At 30.7% G+C, this 20362-nt stretch overlaps 1 protein-coding gene and 1 non-coding gene across 2 annotated transcripts; one reads left to right on the top strand and one right to left on the bottom strand.

Annotated features, from left to right (window-relative positions):
- Positions 1–474: 474 nt before the first annotated feature.
- LOC128032764 (small nucleolar RNA R71) lies at positions 475–581 on the top strand. Its single transcript, XR_008189080.1, has one exon. It is a non-coding gene; the product is annotated as a small nucleolar RNA R71 (small nucleolar RNA).
- Positions 582–7839: 7258 nt separating this feature from the next.
- LOC105785667 (sugar transport protein 14) lies at positions 7840–17518 on the bottom strand. Its single transcript, XM_052633399.1, has 6 exons — positions 16497–17518; positions 16306–16400; positions 16005–16103; positions 15783–15849; positions 14738–14773; positions 7840–8169 (listed from the first exon to the last, which is right to left on the bottom strand). Exons 3-6 carry the CDS (start codon positions 16101–16103, stop codon positions 7859–7861), a joined length of 513 nt encoding a protein of 170 aa, XP_052489359.1. The 5' UTR covers positions 16306–16400; positions 16497–17518; the 3' UTR covers positions 7840–7858.
- Positions 17519–20362: the final 2844 nt, after the last annotated feature.

Here is a 20362-nt window from a genome sequence, read left to right on the forward strand (position 1 = left end):
TTTCCTTAATCACTCCAAGAGAAATTGGGATGGTTCCTCCAACTTGCATTATAGTTATTACTATAAGGGTTATTTTGAGGTCTAGAATTGTTACCCATATAATTTACTTGCTCATTCTCTGTGCTAGGACAGAAGGGTAAACATTCTGGAACAATCATTCCACATCCATTTGTATTGCATTGCATCACCGGATTTACCTGTATAGAAAGATATAAACTATAAAATTTCTTATTCAGTACTTCTACTTGGTTTGATAACGTGGTGACTGCATCTAAATTAAAAACACCGGCTGCTTTCATCGGCGTTGTCCTCAAGACTTGCCACTGATAATTATTTAGTGACATCTCTTCTATAACTTCATGAGTTTCTTTGGGTGTTTGATTGTTCAGTGTTCTACCAGTTGCTGCATCAATTAGTTGCCTAGTTGAAGGATTCAAACAATTGTAGAAGTTTTGGACTTATAACCATAAAGGTAACCCATGATGAGGGCACCTTCTCAATAGATCCTTGTATCTCTCCCATGCATCATATAACATCTGTAAATCAATCTGGGTGAAGGAAGAAATAACATTCCTTAACTTAGTTGTTTTACCCGGTGGGAAGTACTTCAGAAGAAACTTCTTGATCATTTGAACCCATGTAGTGATGGATCCTCGTGGTAAAGAGTTTAACTACTATTTTTCCTTGTTCCTCAAAGAGAATAGGAACAACCGTAAGTGAATGGCATCATCAGTGGCACTATTAATCTTGAAAGTGTCGTAAATTTCTAGAAAATTGGCCAAATGAGTATTAGGATCTTCATCTTGCAAACCGTCAAACTGGACATATTGTTGCACCATCTGAATAATGTTTGACTTAGTTCAAAATTATTTGTAGCAATGGTGGGTCTCATAATACTTGATTCAGCCCCCAATCAGAGTGGGTTTGGCATAACTGTACATAGTACAAGGAACAAGAGCTGTAGGAGGTAGCTAAATATTCTGATTATCGCTCATCTCCTCAGTAATATTGTTGTCCTCTTATTCGTATACTATATTCTGTTGACTCTGCCTTGCTTCTCTACGATTTCTGTGAGCAGTACTTTCAATCTCGCTATCAAAAAGTAATGGTCCCGACAGGTTTCCTCTAGTCATAAACTAAAAGAACCTGCCAGAAGAAAACGAAAGAAAACTTAGAATGTAAAATTTAAACTAAAATGAAAATATAAAAATAAAATAAAAATAATAAAATGGATAAATTAATAAAAATAAAGTGTTCCTAATATTCTAGTCTTTGGCAACGACGCCAAAAACTTGATGTATCACATGAATAACTTAAAATATGACGTAGGCAAGTGCACCTATCGATAAATAGTATAGCTATGGTGAGTAGATATACCGTATCCACGAGGACTAAAAGTATTAGTAATTATTGTTTTCCTATTATTTAGCCGACAAATTGGAGTGATTGGTTTTAAACTAAAATTACTAAATTAATCTAACTAAGGCTCCGTTTGTTTCACTGAAAATGACTTCCAGAAAATGATTTTTGGAAAATGATTTACTTTTTTGGAAAAGCTAATATTTTCTGGTATTTGGATGAATCTGTGTAAAATATTTTACATTACTTGGTAGATTTCTTAAAATATTTCATAAAAGTTGTTTTCAATTAGACAAACATACATTTGAGATTTTCTTATTTTTCATTGTTTAACTGAATTTATTTTTATCTATAATTTTATATGTTATATTGTTTCGCATATATTAAAAATATTATGTTAAATTCAGTTCATTACAATGTCACTTTTAATTACATGACTACCAAATGAGTATTTTTATTTGAAAATGTGACATCAACAAAATTGATTAAAAAATTTAACAATGTCAACAATTGGACTTGATTTTAAATTTAAAAATTAAGGGACTAACTTCTTGAAAATAAAGTAAAAAGACTAAAGTGCAAATCATGAAGTGAACATAGACTTATGACATATTTTAACCTTTATACTACAAAACATTTATTATTAATATATTTATAATTGCAATAAATATTTATTATTCAAATATTAATATTGAATATTTTCAATAATATGTGAATAATATTATTTAAAATTATTATTTTAAAATTTATTATTAAAATAAAATTGAAATATTAAATAATTTATTAAAATAATAATTAAATTATTATATTAATAATTTATTATATGACTAAATATAAATAATTAAATATGTATGTTTAATAATATTGAAAAATATAATATTTTAAAAATTTTAAAATAAAATAAAAATAAAATTATTATCAATATAATAATATTAAAGCTTGATTTAAGTTAATTTTTATATAAAAATAAAATTATCTATAGATGAGCTCTTTTCCAGAAAATGACTTACGCTTTTCAAAAGAGTAAGTCATTTTACAGGAAAAAAAGATTTATTTTACATTGACCTGTAAGTCATTTTCTGTTGACTAAGATATTTTATGTGAAACAAACATAGGAAAATGCAGAAAATATTTTTCGTAAAACCTTTTACGTGTAAACAAATGGACCCTAAGAACTCAATAGAGAATAAATCAAGAAAATAACTAAATAATAACCAATGATAGAGGCAATACCTAGGAAAGAATCCACCTAAACTTCATCTATTATTATGAATCTGAATTAAATGATTTATTCGCTTGCTATCTTGATCCGTAGAAATCCCTAAATTATGCTAATATCTCTTTCGTGAGTAAGAACAACTGACTTTAGGTTGATTAATTGAAATCTCTTTCTAATTAAAATCCCTATCGTCGCATTAACTTGATTTATGGATTCCCCTATTAAATTTGACTATAATCCGATAGATTTATGTTTTTCTATTTCTAGGATTGCATGCAACTCTACTCAATTATGCTAGATCTACTATTGAACAAGGACTTTTCCTCCTTTGATTTAAGCACATTAGACATGAATTAATCTCTCGAAAATATTAAAACAAGAGATAAGCACACATAACTGAGAATATGAATAAAATATTTATTGCGTAAAACATAAGTCAAATAATAGAATTCATCATATGTTTCATCTTCCCTAGGTATCTAGGGAATTAGTTCATAATTCTGCATAAAAACATCTCAAATTCAGAATAACCACAAGAAATAAAGAAATTCATAAAAACTTCACGAGAAATTAAAAGGATGTCTTTAATATTGATGGGAATTTGCTTCAGAGCTGGCTCCAATGTTGTCCTTCGAGTTGTTTTCTTCAATATTCTCTTATGGCTCCATTCTTTCTTCTTCTATTTGATATTTATAGACTTTAGGATGATTAGAAAGCCTAAAAATTACGTTTTTCCACATGTTTGAAAAGCAAGTTGTGAAATCGACACGGTCTAACACATGGCCGTGTGTCCAGCTCGTGTGGCTCTTGAAATCTACTCTCTTTGTTCGATTTTTTCTCATTTTTCGCTCATTTTGCTCCCAAATTTTCACCCAAGTATAGAAATATGAATTCAAAGGATTAGGAGCATAAAATTTACCAATTTGCATAATTAATCATCCAAAAATGCATTAAGAACATGATTAAAATATGTTACTTTTATGACTTATCAAAGTTACTAGCAGATATGAGATTATAAGCTAGACTTGACACATTTAAAACATCATGTAAAATAAAATAAGGTGAAATTTTAATAGTGCCTTTCCCAGCTATTGCCGAGAACGATCCATCTGCTACTTTGATCTATTTGTTTCCTGCACAAGGTGTGTAAGTTGAGAAAAACAAAACGACTAGTAGTCATGTGATCACTAGCTCTAGAATCAATGATCCACGTGGTTTTTTTTACAAGTATTGACACTGAAAAAAATAGAGGAATCAATACCTGATTGGGAAAAAGAGGAAGAAATACTATTCGATGACTTAGGAATAGAAGAATTCATCCAAAAATGTGGTGATTGAAAAAGCTTGTGTAGATGCTCTAGATGTTCCTTAGTGAATGGAGACCCTTCCAGAGAACTTTGCTGCTCATGATTTTATTAGTTTTTTGGAAAAATCTATTATCCCTAGATTGTGAACCACGAACATTGCCACTTTTCTTTATCTCATTCATCGATCCATAGAGCTTCTAACACGTTTCTTGAGTGTGCCAATATTTTTTGCAGTGGTCGCACCAAGGTTTCTTCCTTTTTTTCATTGTCATCATTATTTTTAGAAGTCACAAGAGTAATTTTATCATCGTTAGCTTCAATTCTTGGCCTTAACAATACTTTCCTCCTAGTCTCCTCTCTTCCAACCTTAGAAAAAATCTCACAGAGTGTTAGAAGGTTTTTTCCCTAGTATCCGAGATCTTTCATCAAAATTTTTATTTAAACAAGCCAGAAATAAATAAGCTCGCTCATTCTCTTCTCTTTTTTTTATAGCTTTTACACTATTTCCAGGAGAGTCTCATTCATCATTATAACATTGATCTAGTTATAGTCAAAGAGACATCATCTAGTTATAATAAAAAGTAACCTCCTTTTCCTTTTGCCTAGCCTTCCAGAGTTTTAGTTTTAACTCAGAAATTTGTGAAGTATTTTCTAAATTTGGATAGGTGTCTTTCATAGCATCCCAAACATCTTTAATAGTTTAGCGAAAAAGAACAAAAAATTACCTATGGATACTTTTATGTAATTAAGAAGCCGCGCAATTATCATAGAATTTTCTGACATCTATGTGCTCATCCTTGGATCGCCCACCTATTGTTGCTTGACTTCTCCAATTAAATGACTTAGCTAACTTCATGGATTGTGGCCATTCGAGGTAATTCTTGTAATTCAACTTGTGAGATGTCAGTTGAAAAGAGATGTGACCCCTCATCCCTTGAGTCATTGCACTCTCGGTAGTTGTTTCGATGACAGAACTTTCTATCTTCGTTTGGTTGATGGGCCTCTTATCTTCAATGAAGGTTGTTTCAACCATGGTGCTATTGGAGATTTAACCTATCTCTGATACTATGAAAGTTTTCAAGAGAGCATTCAATAAAATTATTTTTTTATTAAGTAAAGAACTGAATTTGAATAGAAAAAACTCACAACATAACTGGGAAAGTAATTCCCTTATTCTAGTAAACTACTAAAAGATAAATAAAATATTCCTAAAAAACTCAATTGATTATTCTAAGATTTATCTACCTAAAGAACTTAAAAAATATCTCAAAAATATATGAGCTTCAACACGTATTTCAACACATTTTACAAGTGGAGTTTCAACTTACTTTGAACCATAGATGAAAGATGGTTGTTCACTAGTGCCTATGGATATAATTGTATACTTGTGTTCATTGAGGAAATTGATTTGGTGGATCTGTTTCTTATTAACAATTATTTCCATGGCTTGGTTCCTTGATTTTAAGTTCATCAATATTGCTTGTGAGCTTCAGATTACATTGATTGAAGGTTGTGACCTTTTATGGTTTTGATTGGTTATTTCATGTATGAATTTTGTTTTTATTTTATTGAGGTGTGAGATGGTGTCACCTGAATTGGATTTTTGGCTATTATCTGTTTGGTCAAACTGAAAATTTTCAAAGTTCTTTTAAATTAAAGGTACCTAGATTACTAAAGGGAATGACAAGCCATTGATGTCATAGGCGTGGTCGGCGAGATGGATCTTGGATAAAGCTGAGTGCCCATTCTTGAAGTCTATGATAGTGTTTGTGGTCATCTTTGTTACCTTTTGAACTGTATTAGTGTGACATTTGTGACTGCATAGTTTTTTTTTTATGTGTGTGTGTGTGTTTTGAGGCGTGGTTGTTAGAACCATAAAATAAGATCTGATATAAAACTTAACAAACCATAAACTAGGATTTGTCATGTCAAATCATCAAGAATAAATCAAGAACAAAAATAGATGCGGAAACGTACCTAAATCTACTATTTCTTGAAATATTTAGATCTTATGATTTTGATCTTCCAAATTAGCACACAAGTAATTCAGAGAAGGTGGCTATCTCTTTTCTAAAGATGAGATACTAGAAATGTTACGTTTGTGTAATTTGGGGATCATAACCCTAATATATATAACTTTTTCGTATTAACCCTAATTTCTAATCAGCCCATCATCAATTAGAAATTACTTATTAGAGCTCAATAAACTTTAACCAAATTCGATCACTTTTAATTTGGGCTAATATTTTATAATAGTAAATAATAAAATGTAATTATACTTATTATATATATGATGTCTATATTTTTCCAACAATGGTGGTTTATGTTTGTTTTTTCTTGAGGGTTCTAAGGAGTTTCTTTGCAGGTGATGGTAAGTGATTTCAAAGGAGTTGATGTTGTTGATTTTTGTGCTTTAACAATGTCTTAATGATTTTTGGTGCTCCATACTTATTTTTAGGTGTAATGTTGTATGTGCTTTCTAATTTTGGTGCGATCTTGGATCACATATGTTTTTTTACTTTCATTTAGGTGTTTGTTTGGTTTATTTTAGGTGCTTCTTTAGTAGTGCTTGTGTGGTCTTGTTTTGCTAACCATTGCTTAGTTTATACTATTTTGGGTTTTAATAAAATTCTTATTTTGGCTATACAAATATATATATGTATATATATATATTAAGATAAGTTTAAATTTGTTTTTTCTTTTATAATAGTGATCCTCTAGGTTATTTTAATTAAATTAGATTAATAAAAGTATATCTAAATGCTTGAGATTGTGAGAAATAATAATTTATTTTTATTTTCAAGGTTTACAAAATGACATTGTTATGACTTCCTCGTGTGTTAGATGAGATTTTGGAAATGGTAAATATTATGAACTGGATATATATATATATATATATATATATATATATATGTTGGGTTTTAACACATGGGTTTTATAAAATCTATGTAAGAAGTGGATTGAACACTATGTAGTAAGTCAAATTGAAGCCATTTTAATGCTATTGATTCAAGAATTTAATCATACTTAGATGTTGTCAGTTTTTGATTTACAATGTTGATTTAGGGCTTTCACCTGTATCCTGATTTGATAGTTGTGTTGGTTGAAAGGTGGAGACCTGAGGTCCTTACCTTTTGGCAAGTGAAATGTACGCAAATCATCCTTCAAAAGCGCCGCAAAAAATGTCGCTGTTGTCAACGCCGCAAACATTTGCAGTGTTTTTAGAAATAAATGCCACTAAAAGTCATGACCTTTAGCGGCGCTTTTACAAAAACGCCGCTAAAGGTCATGACCTTTAGCGGCGCTTCTCCCACAAACGCCACTATAAAGATGGCTTTTAGCGGCGCTTTTTGACAAACACCGCTAAAAACATGACTTTTAAAAAATATTTTAATTAAAAAATATTTATTTCTATGATAAATATTATATTATGTTTTGTTTTTGAAATTTAAAATTTAAACTATATACTTTTAAGGATAAAAATATTAATTAAATTAAAATTTCTATTAAAATTTTAACTTTAAAGCTAAATATAAAAATTAATGAATTTAAATTTAGAATTAAAATATTATGTTTAAATAAATGAGCACCTAAAATTCCAATCAGTCCTAACGAATAATAAATTCACATATCTACCATATATTTTTAAATTCACGTCAATATTATAAAATTAAAGAAACCAAATTATACTAAATTAAAATCAAATTATAATAATAAAGGGACTAAAACCATAATCGATCGTAATAAAAATCAATCTTTCTTGCCTGAAATGATGAAAATATCCAGAGTCAAACACATTTCTATCCAGTAGGAATGAGAAAAGTAACTAATTAGAATAATAATTCAAACAAATCCTAAATCCAAAGATTCAAATATTCAAAGTTAACATTACAAACAGGTGCACCATTGTAAGAGGATCTCCAAATCTATAAGTGCATCAATAAATGTTGGATACCTAAAGTAACAAACATATTTAGATGCCTGCATCAAGAAGAATGCGTCCTACAATCAACATTGTGATATTCACCGCACCTGCATTGATAGCTCCTCCTAGGAAGAAGCTGACTGCACCAACAAGGATGCTGGCTCGACGCCTTTTGTTTCTAGTAACATAAGAGGCTCCAAATGTAGAAACAAGGCCTGCGAAGTAGAGCGAAGACGTAAAAAGTGTGAGGAGCTGGATGTCATTTTTGCAGTAGTTAGTTTCATGAAGATGTGCTTGTTTCCTTCTATATATCTTTGGGAAGAATTCCTTCAAGAAATCATCCATGGAAGTCACTCCACCTGCAATCAATATTAAAAGATAAACATTACACCAAAATAGACTTTTAGTGGCGTTTTTTTAGGCCTTTAGCGGCGCTTTTACTAAAAGTATTAGCGGCGCTTTCACAAGCGCCGCAAAAACTGCCGCTATAGACGACGCCGCTAATTTATGTAAAAAACGCCGCTAAAGATCATGACCTTTAGCGGGGCTTTTATCACAAACGCTGTTAAAGAACATGACCTTTAGCGGCGCTTTTGTCACAAACGCTGCTAAAGAACATGACCTTTAGCGGAACTTTTGTCACTAACGCCGCTAAAGAACATGACCTTTAGCGGCGCTTCTCGCAAAAACGCCGCTAAAAACATAACTTTAAAAAAAATTATTTTAATCAAATAATATTTATTTTTACGATAAATATTATATTATGTTTTATTTTTAAATTTTAACTTTAAATATACTTGTAAAGGATAAATAAAAAAATATTATTTAAATTAAATTTTCTATGAAAATTTTAAATTTAAAACTAAATATAAAAATTAACAATTTAGTTTTAGAATTTCAAATAATAAATTAATAAAAAATTAAAAATTAGAAAATTTAGATTCCTAGAGTCAAACAATAATGATTTTCTCGTAGAAGTAAGAAACTAAAAATAAAAAGAAAACTATGAATGAAGTAGATATCATAAAAAGAAATCCGCAGATGATTTTCTAGCAAAACATTTTTACATGATTAGTTCATAAAATCCACATCTTCATTGCACTAGTTCATAAAATCCACATATTCATTGCACAAGAGAAAGGACATTACATATCTAAAAGAACATAAAAGGCTTTGCACAAATAGGATGAAAAAAGCTAGAAAGGAGGTACAAAATTGTACATCTTTATCAAGTAGGAAGAAGTTCTCAATGCAGCTATTTACGCATTTCTTGTCATCCTTACAACACTTGAATAGCCATGCTAAGAACACCAAGCCACTGACCGGAAGCCGAAAGAAAAGTTTTATGAGAAATAAAGTGTGAGGGAATGGATGCAAGGAGCAGAGAAAATTTATGGTGAAAGATTGAAAGACCAAGCTTTATAAGTCACCAAATACCTTCTAGCTCCCACCACAACAATCTTGTGGTTTGGAAAATCATCCAAAGATTGACCTTGTGCTCTTACAGTTCCTAACAATCCAGCAAGTGCAACTCCAGCAGATTCTCTAAGAGAATTAAGTAAGCACAACTTTCTAATATTGGTGGCATTCATAGTGATCTTTGCAGCAATCTAAGTTACACTAGAATCTAATCCTATCCATAAAAGTAGCAATTTGTTGGGCCAAGTGCTCACCATGACGTCATCATTAAACATGCAAAACCTTTCCGATAGCGTTTGAGTTTCAAAGGCCCACTTCATTTGAAAATCCTAAAACTAAATGGGGTAACCATCAAATAAACATCATGGTATGAGCATAAAACAAAAGTCTCACTTCTGAAAGAGAGAAACCTATACAATAGCCTTAGGCCAACGTGTTAAAACTGCTTCGATGAACTCATCAATAATTGATAAATATTCTTCCCCTTCTAACCTTGGTTGTCTTAGTCCTAAATCTGTCCAAACCCCCAAAGAGAAACATGTCAAAAGAAATCTCCACAATCGGTAAATAAAACAAAGTACCACCAAGCATTTCATATGTTCCATTCTATGAATAACAAAGTAAATAAGCACATATTTTACTCACAAAGTAGGTCTTCAATTAGCTTTAGATTGTTAGTACCAACATCTAGCATAACTAGGAATATATGTCTACAACCCAATTAAAGCACTGCTTTTTTTAAGCCTGCCTGTTGGTTACTGTGTCTGTATGGTAGGGATTTAGGTTGTGGATGTCTAAGCTTAGGCTTGCTTTATATTTTAAACAAAAATAAAAATCAACAACCAAAGCATGCAATTCATTAAGGATGAGCAAGAATGTGACCTACATTGATTAAACATTAATTCAAGGTCTTTGGGTGGTCGATATATTATCATAAATTTAGCTTTCTAGCTAAGTATGAAACCCTTATGGGGCCTTCTTTTATTTGCCCAAATTAAAAATGGTCATACCAATGCAAAGTAAATCGGTTTAATTTGATTCCATCTCTATTTTATTTTATTTATATTTAATGATAAAGTATATACATTTTCATATAGGAATAAATTTTTAATGGGTTGAACCTAATTTATGAACACTTTCAATTTAAAAAATAAAATAAAAGCAATAAAAAGAGTGCAAGCAATAAAAAAGACAGACACAAAATATCATTAGAAGATAACATGAATATGATATAAAAATAAGAATATTTAAAAATTATTAAATAAATAGTAAGAGATGAGAGGTAGTTGCACTCTCATCAAGCAGTGTATAACTCACTCATTTAAATGCACCACTTCCCACTATAATGGCTCGCAAGCAAACATTCATTTCATGGGGTAACTCTTTCCTTACACAGACTAATAGCTTGCCTTCATAAATTTGCTTCTTTTCTCTCACACTTGAATAGAATCTTTTGAACCTCTCAATTTATTAATTAGAGAAGAAAGATCTCTCATTTCTCCAACCAATCTTATGTTTCAGAACTTGTTTTTATTTATTTATTTTGTTTATGTGTTTAGTTGACAAAAGCTGATTCCAAGGAAGTTTTTATGACTTCTTTCTTTTTTAATTTATAGATTTCTATTGACAGCTTCAACTATGCCTTGTCCTTAGGTGACACATTACTGAATCAAATTACTAATATATATTTATATATTTAGTATTTAAATGTTTATTTCTATTTAGTCTAATGATTTTTGGCCTCCAAATTTATAACAAAGTTATTTTAGCTCTCCATTTAATTTTTTTTGTTTTTAGCCCTTAAACTTACCAAATGAAATGCCATATGTCTTCAATATAAGCTCTAAAATCATCTTTAAAGCAATTAGACACACATAATATGCATCCAAAAATCGACCAACATTTCAAGATTTACAAATCAAACATGAAAGACAATAAAAAAGAAGAAAACACTATGTTTCATAACATTATTAGGAAAGGCAGCTAAGGCTTATATTGCATTGGTAAATGACTAAATTTTGGACAAACCAAAGCAGGAATTGAGTTGAAAACATAACATGGAACACATATCAAAAGATGTTATGTAATTGCAGATCTAAATAGCAAATAAAAGATAGGAAACTACATTAAAGAAAACAGCTTTTTAAAGTGACCAAAACAACAAACAAAATGCAAAATTCTAAAATCAAAGTCAAGATCTAAACATCCATACATCAAGAGGTAATTTTTTTAAGAAATATAATCAAGGCATAAAATTTTGCAACAAAAGTTGTACAGAAAAAAGCTTCACTACGCTAACATATCATTTACCATAAACTTTCCACAATCATCTGTAAAGTAATATTCAAATACATTACCTAAAGTTGAAGAACAGGAAACCACCAATAACAACAAATGAACAGCATGCTACAAGGAGAACCACAAGAAACCTACAAACATTAGAAACAAGAGAATAACTCAATTCTTAACACACAAATTCTAAACTATAAAGTCCATAGAGACTCAAGAAGGGAACGGAAGATATATATATCGAAGAAAATAGAGGCAACATAAATAACTTTTAACCTGCGACATTTTTATTCAGCAAAAGTAAGTTGATTGTGATCATACATAATTTACATCTTTTGGGATCTACCAAGAATTTAAACTAATTAGCAATATATTAAACAAGTGTCATATACAAGGTCTCCTGTGAAGCTCTACACGAGACTTAAAACCAAAAGTAAAACAGTATTAAAAAAGTTGGATCAAACCCAAATCTTTAAAATGAAGACTGTTTTCGGAGAAACCCACCAAAACCCAAAATTCAAAAATAAAAAATAGAAGAGGGAAGAGACGAGGGTTGAGCTTACAAAGCAGTCATCATCAATGGTATAGATGTATTTCTTCTTGGAAACCATGTATCCAAAGCACCTACAAGCAGAATCCTTGAAAGAGATACAAGAAGCCTTAGGACCCAAAATCCTGTTGATGTCGTTCCTACTGTAAAGCTCATAATCGAAGCCTTTAGGGACCTTGATAGTCTTGGTTACAAATTAAAAAGACATAATGCGCGTGGATACATTGGCATTGGGTATAAACAAAAGGGTGTTTTTTTGTTAAACGTTTGCGGCGGGGATAGCCATTGGAAAGCAGAAGAAAAAGGGGAAGTAGAGAAAACGGTGAAGAAGGAGTTCAAAACATCGTCGTCTGGTAGCGAGATGGAAAGCTGGGTTCCTTTGATAGGGTCAAGTGAAGAGGAAAGAGAGAAAAGGAGAGGGGAAAGGGTAATAGGAGAAAGGACTTGGTGAATAGAAAGGGAACGGGTATGGACATTGGAAGATTAGGGATTTCACGGGGGAAAATTTGGGGTAAAATGGCGCCATTTTAAAATAATTTTTGTGGCGTTTTTTTATAAAAACACAAACTCTGCTATTGTTTATTTTTTATCTGTTAAAAAATATTTTATTTTAAATAAAACGACGTTATTTTGTTCTACTACAAATTTTTTATTTTATCTGTTAAAAATTATTAGTTAAGTTATTTTATAAAATATTTATTATTTTTAAATTAAATTTTATAAAAAAGCTAAGTACTCCCAAAATAAATATCATAGATTTTAATAAGAAAAAATATTAAATGACTGTAATTCATTATTAAGTTAGAATTATCCAATGTAAGCAATTAATCTCTCACATATCAAATTTCTATTAAAGATTGAGACGTTAATCATGATTTTATATTATTAATTTTGATCTAATCTCCATTTTATTAGAGATATTTCTTCCTAACTAAAATATAACTATTTTGCTAGATGTTCGATGTGGAATGCTTTTAGGTTTTATATTTCATTTTTATTTGTTATAATTTGGTCCTGTTCAAAATAGATAGTTACCATCCATAGCCCCTAACCTCTAATCCCTAATCCTAATCCCTAATCCCTAATCCCTAATCCTTAACCTCTAACCCCTAACCCCTCTTTTACAATTATATAAGAACTTAATTAATATATAAATTAAAAAATACTAATTAATCTAAACCTTAAACCCTAACCCGAACTCGAGTCTCTAAACCTTAAATTACTAACTCTTAACCTCTAACCCCTAACCCCTAAACCTTATTTAATATATAAATTTAAAAACACTAATTACTCTAAACCCTAAACCCTAAACCCTAACCCGAATCCCTAACCCCTAGTCCCTAAATCTTATTTAATATAAATTAAAACACACTAATTAATCTAAACCTTAAAGCCTGACCTAACACCGAATCTATAAACCCTAAATTCTTAACTCTTAATCTTTAACCCCTAACCCCTAAATCACAACCCTTAAACCAGAATCCCTAATCCATAATCCCTAATTCCATAATCTATAAACGTTAAAAATTGTAACTCCTAAATCGGCCTTAAATCCTAAATTAACCATATACCCTAAACCATATATATTAAACCCTAAACTATAATGATAATTAATTAAATATTTTCAAATTAATACTATCGTATCTTTTACAATTATATATGAAATTATTTAATATATAAATTAAAATCAATCAGTCATGTACCTAAAAATTTTTAAAATTATTTTAAATAATAGTATTTTAATTTTTCCATTTTTAACAAATATTTTTTTATGTTTTTTATTTCAAATTTATCCATTTTTAACAAAATTCAATTAAAAATTAATTGACTTTTAATTAATATAAATAAACAAAGACAGATAAAATGTTTTAGCGGCGCTTTTTCAAAAACGCCGCTAAAGCTCTGAGCATTAGCGGCACTTTTTCAAAAACGTCGCTAAAAGCCTGAGCATTACCGGCGCTTTCTCAAAAACGCTGCTAAAGCTCTGAGCATTAGCGGTGCTTTCCCAAAAACGCCACTAAAGCTCCGAGCATTAGCGGCGCTTTTTCAAAATCGCCGCTAAAAGCCCGATCATTAGCGCCGCTAAAGCCCCGAAAGGTCAGAAAACGATGTCGTTAGGCTTAGGTTTTTTGCGGCGTTTATAATTTTTAGAGGTGCTTTCCTAAAAGCGCCGCTAATGCTCGATCTTTAGCGGCGTTTTATGTAAAGCGCTGCTAATGCTCGATTATTAGCGGCGTGTTTTGTCCAAACGCCATTAAAAAAGCCGCTAAAAGCCTGTTTTGGTGTAGTGAAACAGTGTCATCATCTTGAAATAAGCATCTTATTGAGCTCTTTTGAATCAAATAACATAAATCTTCTAACAAACAGAAACAAATACATAAGCTATAATGCAAGTAGCTTAGGAATCATTGATAATCCCCCAAATACCAAATATATAATATATGAAGATTATATTTTGATGATTAAAGAAATTGTGTAGAGAGGGTTCTTCTCAAGACATCGTTTTGATTGAAAAGCAAATCAGTAAATCTGGAAGATAGGATACAAATCTAAAAAGATTTCAGCAATTGCTAATACTTAATATAAATGAACAGAATTCATAAACAGGCTGAAGAAAAAAACCAATGAAAAAGAGGAAAAGAAAAGTGAATCATAGAAAAGAATCTGACCAGAAACACCAAGATCATATCCAAAAAGAGACCCCCCTGTAGCAGCAACAAGGCAAGCAAATATAAAACAGTTGGTAATCTTAAGCGACATTTAAAAGGATTAATATACACTTAACAAGCAAAGTTACTAAAATAGAATTTACAAATTGACTTGAAATGGTGGTAACCAAGAATAAACAATGAAACAAAACCAGTAAATATGCGGCCTTCTCGATTATGGCTAGGCCATAAAAATAATTATAATAAAAGAAACAGGTGTTGTGCTAGACGATAGACTACAGTGCAAAATAACACTACAAAATAGATAAATTTGTCTAGAAATTTTATGAACATGGTTTTATCTTATCCAGATGAAGCTTTCCCTTAAATGAACAGTGCTGGGACAAAGTACCATCATGCTAAAAGTAAATTGGAATTTATTTACTCTTTTATTAACATTACATACAATTTTCAAAATAGAATAATACACATATTTTCATCAAAGTAGTACAACTTTTATTTTCTCTGCTAAATTCTGGCCACATATTGAGAAAACTGCCCAAATAATAGATTCAGAATTGCATTAAAATAAAAATAATCTCAAACCACATCCATTTTAGAACAGAAATTGGTTAATTTAGTTTTGGTAACTGAATTGTAATAGGAGAACATTATTGTTATAAATGATGATGATGATGATGATGATGATAATGGATGTTGTTCCAATTAAAAGACAATTGCAAAAATAGGTTTATTTTATCAATGGTGAAAATGAAACAAGAGTGAATAATTACTGAAACTTGATGATATTCGTAGCTCCCTAAGAACACCATTTGAAATGCTTGCTTGAAAGTTACTTTATCACCATGTAAAATAGATAGAGACACTGCAGGAGCAAGGCATGTAGGAAAAAAATCGGCTAAAAGTATAGTTACAACTGATCTGGAAAAATTAATAGAATTTGAAACTGACAACATATGATTTATATTGAAAGGAAATTCACAGTCTTTTCAATGGGACAACTTTGCCAAGAAACACCAACTATCTAAAGAATGAAGGTACATACCTTGTTTTCCATAACCTGCAGTTACTTTCAGTATGCCCCCAAGGTCAATGCGTCCAAGGTTATCCACCTAAGAACACCATCATGCTTATATCTCAAAAAGTGTAATTTTGACTACAAGTTTTAGCATCAAATTCATGAAAAATATTGAACATGAAGTATAAATTAAAATGACACTTTTATTCCCCCTTTGAGAGCCGACAAAGAGCAGTTTAAAGAATCAACCTTATGCTTTGAGCCTATTAGACCTGGGATGCTAAAACCATCCAATTGGAATTGAACTTCTAATCCTTCTTCAACATGATTTCCATACACATCGAACATCTACAAAAGCACATTATCGTGTTAGTAATATGAAGACCACATGTCCAGTGTATAATTTCATATTACAATCTTATGGCCTATGTGCTACTGTTTCCACTCACAACCACAGAAAAAGGTTATAAGAAAGAGAGAAAAATAAAAAGAGGCCTCCTTCTGTGTGTAGAACCAAACAATTGGCATTAAAATGATAACAAAGTCTCACCTCTAGCACAAACTGCTCAATTACAAAACCTGGGAGTAATTACTTTCCAGGAAGTCGTGAATTGACTTCGATACGGTGTAAAGCTCCAGGAGTAACTAATATGCGCAAAAAAAATAGTACAAATTAAATGATTAGACTTGTTTCTAAAATAAAGCTTTTGCTTGCAGAATAATTAATGTAGAGCAGAATACCTTGACATTCCAAAGGAATTGATGTCGACTCATCTTGAATATATATCATCAATGTGGCTGCATAATATGGTCGGATTGAATAAAATAGCCAGTGTAGCTTTAGCAGTCAAGCTAAAAATATTCAATGTACTTGACAACACATGAAGCACAATCACCAAACCCATGCCATTTTGAAGTTTTGATACGAGTATGCCTCTGACGCAAGTATGTTCAATATTTAGAAGTTTGACATTATCACTTTCTTATTTCTCCATCACATGTAAAACAATATTTAGAAGTATAAAGCTTATATATAATATATTGGCCAGTCAAGTTTGACATTATCCCTTTCTTATTAGTAAAAAGTTCAATCATCCAGGTTTATCTAAGTCTACTGCCTTACAAAAAAGAGCACCAAGGCACACAAGGCGTCTATGCCTCATTAAATGGGCCTCGCCTGGAAACGTTTGAGGCATTTTTGTTGAATGCTGCAAAGGCACAGACGCACCTAGGTACATGCCTTGACAACACTGACCCTACCATTCAGCCTCAAACAAGGGACCCGGATTTCATCCACAAATTCAAATTCAAAGCTAAAAATTACTACCAAATATCCCTATCTCCAGAAAAAATGCAAAAACGCTTATTGTTAGGCAAAAATTAAAGGAACACTGAAAAGTATTCACTTGAAACTCGAATGATTGGAGGAGAGCTCTTGAGAACGACTGATAATTGGCAAAGATCTTCGGATAAATGACCTCTTTGAACAGCAGAAGAAATTAACTGACAATACAAAAAATGAAAGGAAATTAAAGAAAAAGGAATGAGATTAGAGTGGACTAACATATTATTATTTGGTTTTTTCCAAACCTAAGATTGCTTAAGGTATCAATTAAAAAAATTAAAAAATTTCAGAAGAACTGAAAACATCAATGAAAACCCCAATTTTCTAAACACCAAACCAACATAACTTAGAATTAAGAAGAAAAGAGAAAATAAATTGTTAAAGGCCCAATTTGTCCGGCCCGTTAGTGAAATAAACCAAATAAAAAAAGAAAACCAAATTTTAAATAGGCCGCAGTCCAAATTACAATGGGCTCAAGTGGCCCGAACAAAAAATACCCAACATGATACCTAAACTACATTTAGCCCAACTATCATGGCCCAACGCAGCGCAACACAACTAGAAACCCTAGCAGTAATGGCGAGCCTCTAGCGCCGCAGACACCAGGGTTCTCCGTACCTTCCATATCCGCCATGTCCACAGCTCGTATAGCTTCCAAACCTGCACCACAACAAACTCACAAGCAACAGAAAGAAATCGAAAAACAGAAATGGCAGAGAAAGAGATGTTATTTTTATTATTTATTTATTTATTTTTCTTTTTTTTTCTGATTCGGCTATATAAAGCCAAATACAACACTGTAAAAGGGATGGGATTTTGGAAAAAATCAATAAAAAAGAAAAGAGCATATAGCAGAAATTCGAAGGTGATTTCAGTATATATATATTTATATTATTTTTGTTTTCTTTTTTTTTTTGTTTTCCTTTCTTTTTTCATGGTTTCATGTGCTAAAACAAAAGAAATGATAAACAAAAGAAGAGTACACTTACTTAGTGGCCGACTTGCCTTCTACTCCGTCGCAATCGGAGTCGGATGGAGGTTAAAGGCATGAAACGACGCGGAGTTGAGAGGAGAGTGCTTAGGTTCTTGTTTCAAAGGGCAGATCGGGTTTAGTTTAGGGTTTTTTTTTATTTTTATGTTAATTACGGAAACGGCGTCGTTTTAAGTTTGCATAATAGCTTCCAAACGGTACTGTTTTGGTGGCCATGACCCGCGCTTGAACCAGACCCGGATGAGGCCAGATCCGCGCATTTTGGATCGAGGGGAAATTTGCGCAATGAGCCCCTCCCATTCTGTTTCGTTTTAATGCAGTTCTTTTTCTTTGATTTTTTTTAATTATTACCTCGCATTTGATTCCATTCTCATTTAGATCCACAGTTGGACGGCGCCATTTTCATTGATCGGATTTGAGCATCTGAACATTTGCGTTTAATTGTTGTTTTGATCCCTCAGTTTTGAATCAATTATCAATTCATCTCGTTTTCTTTCTCTTTTAATTCTAGTGGCAATTTAGTTTTTTTATTTAATTCTAAATCTATTTAATTCTTATTTTGACATATTTATTTCTAAAAAATCTAATATTATTTTAATATTTAAATTTGATATTGTTTTAAAATTAATTATTAGTGTAATTTTAAAATATAGTATGCTATTATTTTAATTTTTAATTAATATTATTTAAATTTATTATACATTGATGTTTTAAATCCATTAGGTATTTTGTTTTAAATATAATATATTATGATTTATTTCATTATTAAGTATTTTATGTATTTTATTGGAGTTTATTGTAATTTGAATAATTTTTTGATATTTTATTTTATATTGTTTTTATTTTCTCTTTTCATATATATTCCTATATGGTATATCTTTACGTAATAATATTTGTTATAATACTATTATTCATATAAGTACATAGCTTATTAAATTATTTTTAGTACGTATCAATGTTTTGATTTTATATGATAATTAATTTTAAGTTTTTTAATATATTTGCATATGTCTTTCAAATCAATTTTATTTATATGTAATTAATTCCTTTTAAAATTTTGTAATATGTTTTACTTATGTATGTATCATGTCTAACTAATAAATATATATTGCTTACTTTAAATCTATTCCTAATTGGTTCCAAATACTAATTATTTAAATTTTTTTGGGTTTATTTTGAAATCATGTATGTAATTTCTCTTGAATTTTTGTACAAAGGATATAGCGATTATAAATTTTCTCCTTTTCATTGTTTTGAGGTATCTTTTAGGAGATTGATTATCAAGTTATCGATGCTTAATTATTAATATTGGTGTTTGTATAATATTATTGCTATTTGTATTCACCTATTTTTCTTAGTACTTCTTAATGTAGGTTTGAGTTGCTATTTATCTTTTATATTATGTATTGCTATTCAATCATGTTTCGTTTGTAAAAATTATATTTTATTAAAGGACTACAATCCTTTCATCTCATAATTTTCAAAAAGGCTTGGTGTTCATGGATATCGAAAGGATTGTGCCCTAACTTACTGGGCCTCAATTCTTTTCGATGAATTTAGATAGCCAAGTTTTTATTTTATAAAAACCATACAATTTTAAAATAAAGCTTTTGAGGCTTAAAAATGTTGGATCCTAACTTATTGGATATGGTATTTTGTTGTCTCGATTTCAAAATAAAGGAAATATTTGGTGTTTAGGAATTTCGAGAAATTGAACCCTAACTTACTGGGTTCGGATTTCTCATTTAACCTAAAATGACCAAATAACCTTCTCAAAAGACATGAATTTTAAAAAAAAGAAAATTTTAAAAATTTAAAAGACATATGTAATTTTGAAGATTGAACTGTTACACCCTAACTCACTGAGTGTGACGTTTATTACTTTGAAATGGGTATGTCTTATCATCCAATTGAGTTATGCAAGTTTTCTCACCAAAGGATCGTATTTTTAAAATCTTTTCAAAATTTTGACACTAAGACATTAAGCAATCGATTCGGTACCAATTTTTAGGCGTCACAAGGGTGCTAACCCTTCCTCGTTCGTAATCGACTCTCGAACCTATTTTTTTCCAAATTTGTAGACCTAAAATCATTTTCAAGGTGATCCCATCACACCTCCAATAAAGGTCGGTGGCGACTCCATTTTCATTTTCAAAGTCGATTCCTATTTCATTTTTTCAAATTAAAAAATGGTTTCGACATAAATTATAGCAGATCTAGAAATTAAAGAAAAACACAAAAATAAACAGCCAATGAGAAAATAAAAAAAAA

Source organism: Gossypium raimondii, chromosome 1, assembly GCF_025698545.1.
Source record: "Gossypium raimondii isolate GPD5lz chromosome 1, ASM2569854v1, whole genome shotgun sequence".
Lineage (NCBI taxonomy): Eukaryota > Viridiplantae > Streptophyta > Magnoliopsida > Malvales > Malvaceae > Gossypium > Gossypium raimondii.

Bases quoted from the DNA above. Each gene is read 5' to 3' on its own strand.
- LOC105785667 (XM_052633399.1), bottom strand. From the start codon at position 16,103: ATGTTCGATGTGTATGGAAATCATGTTGAAGAAGGATTAGAAGTTCAA. The intron at 14,774-15,782 runs GTATGTACCTTC...TTGCTGCTACAG, and splicing joins TGCAGGTTATGGAAAACAAG to GGGGGTCTCTTTTTGGATAT. The intron at 8,170-14,737 runs GTCAGATTCTTT...TATTGATTGCAG, and splicing joins ATATGATCTTGGTGTTTCTG to GTGGAGTGACTTCCATGGAT.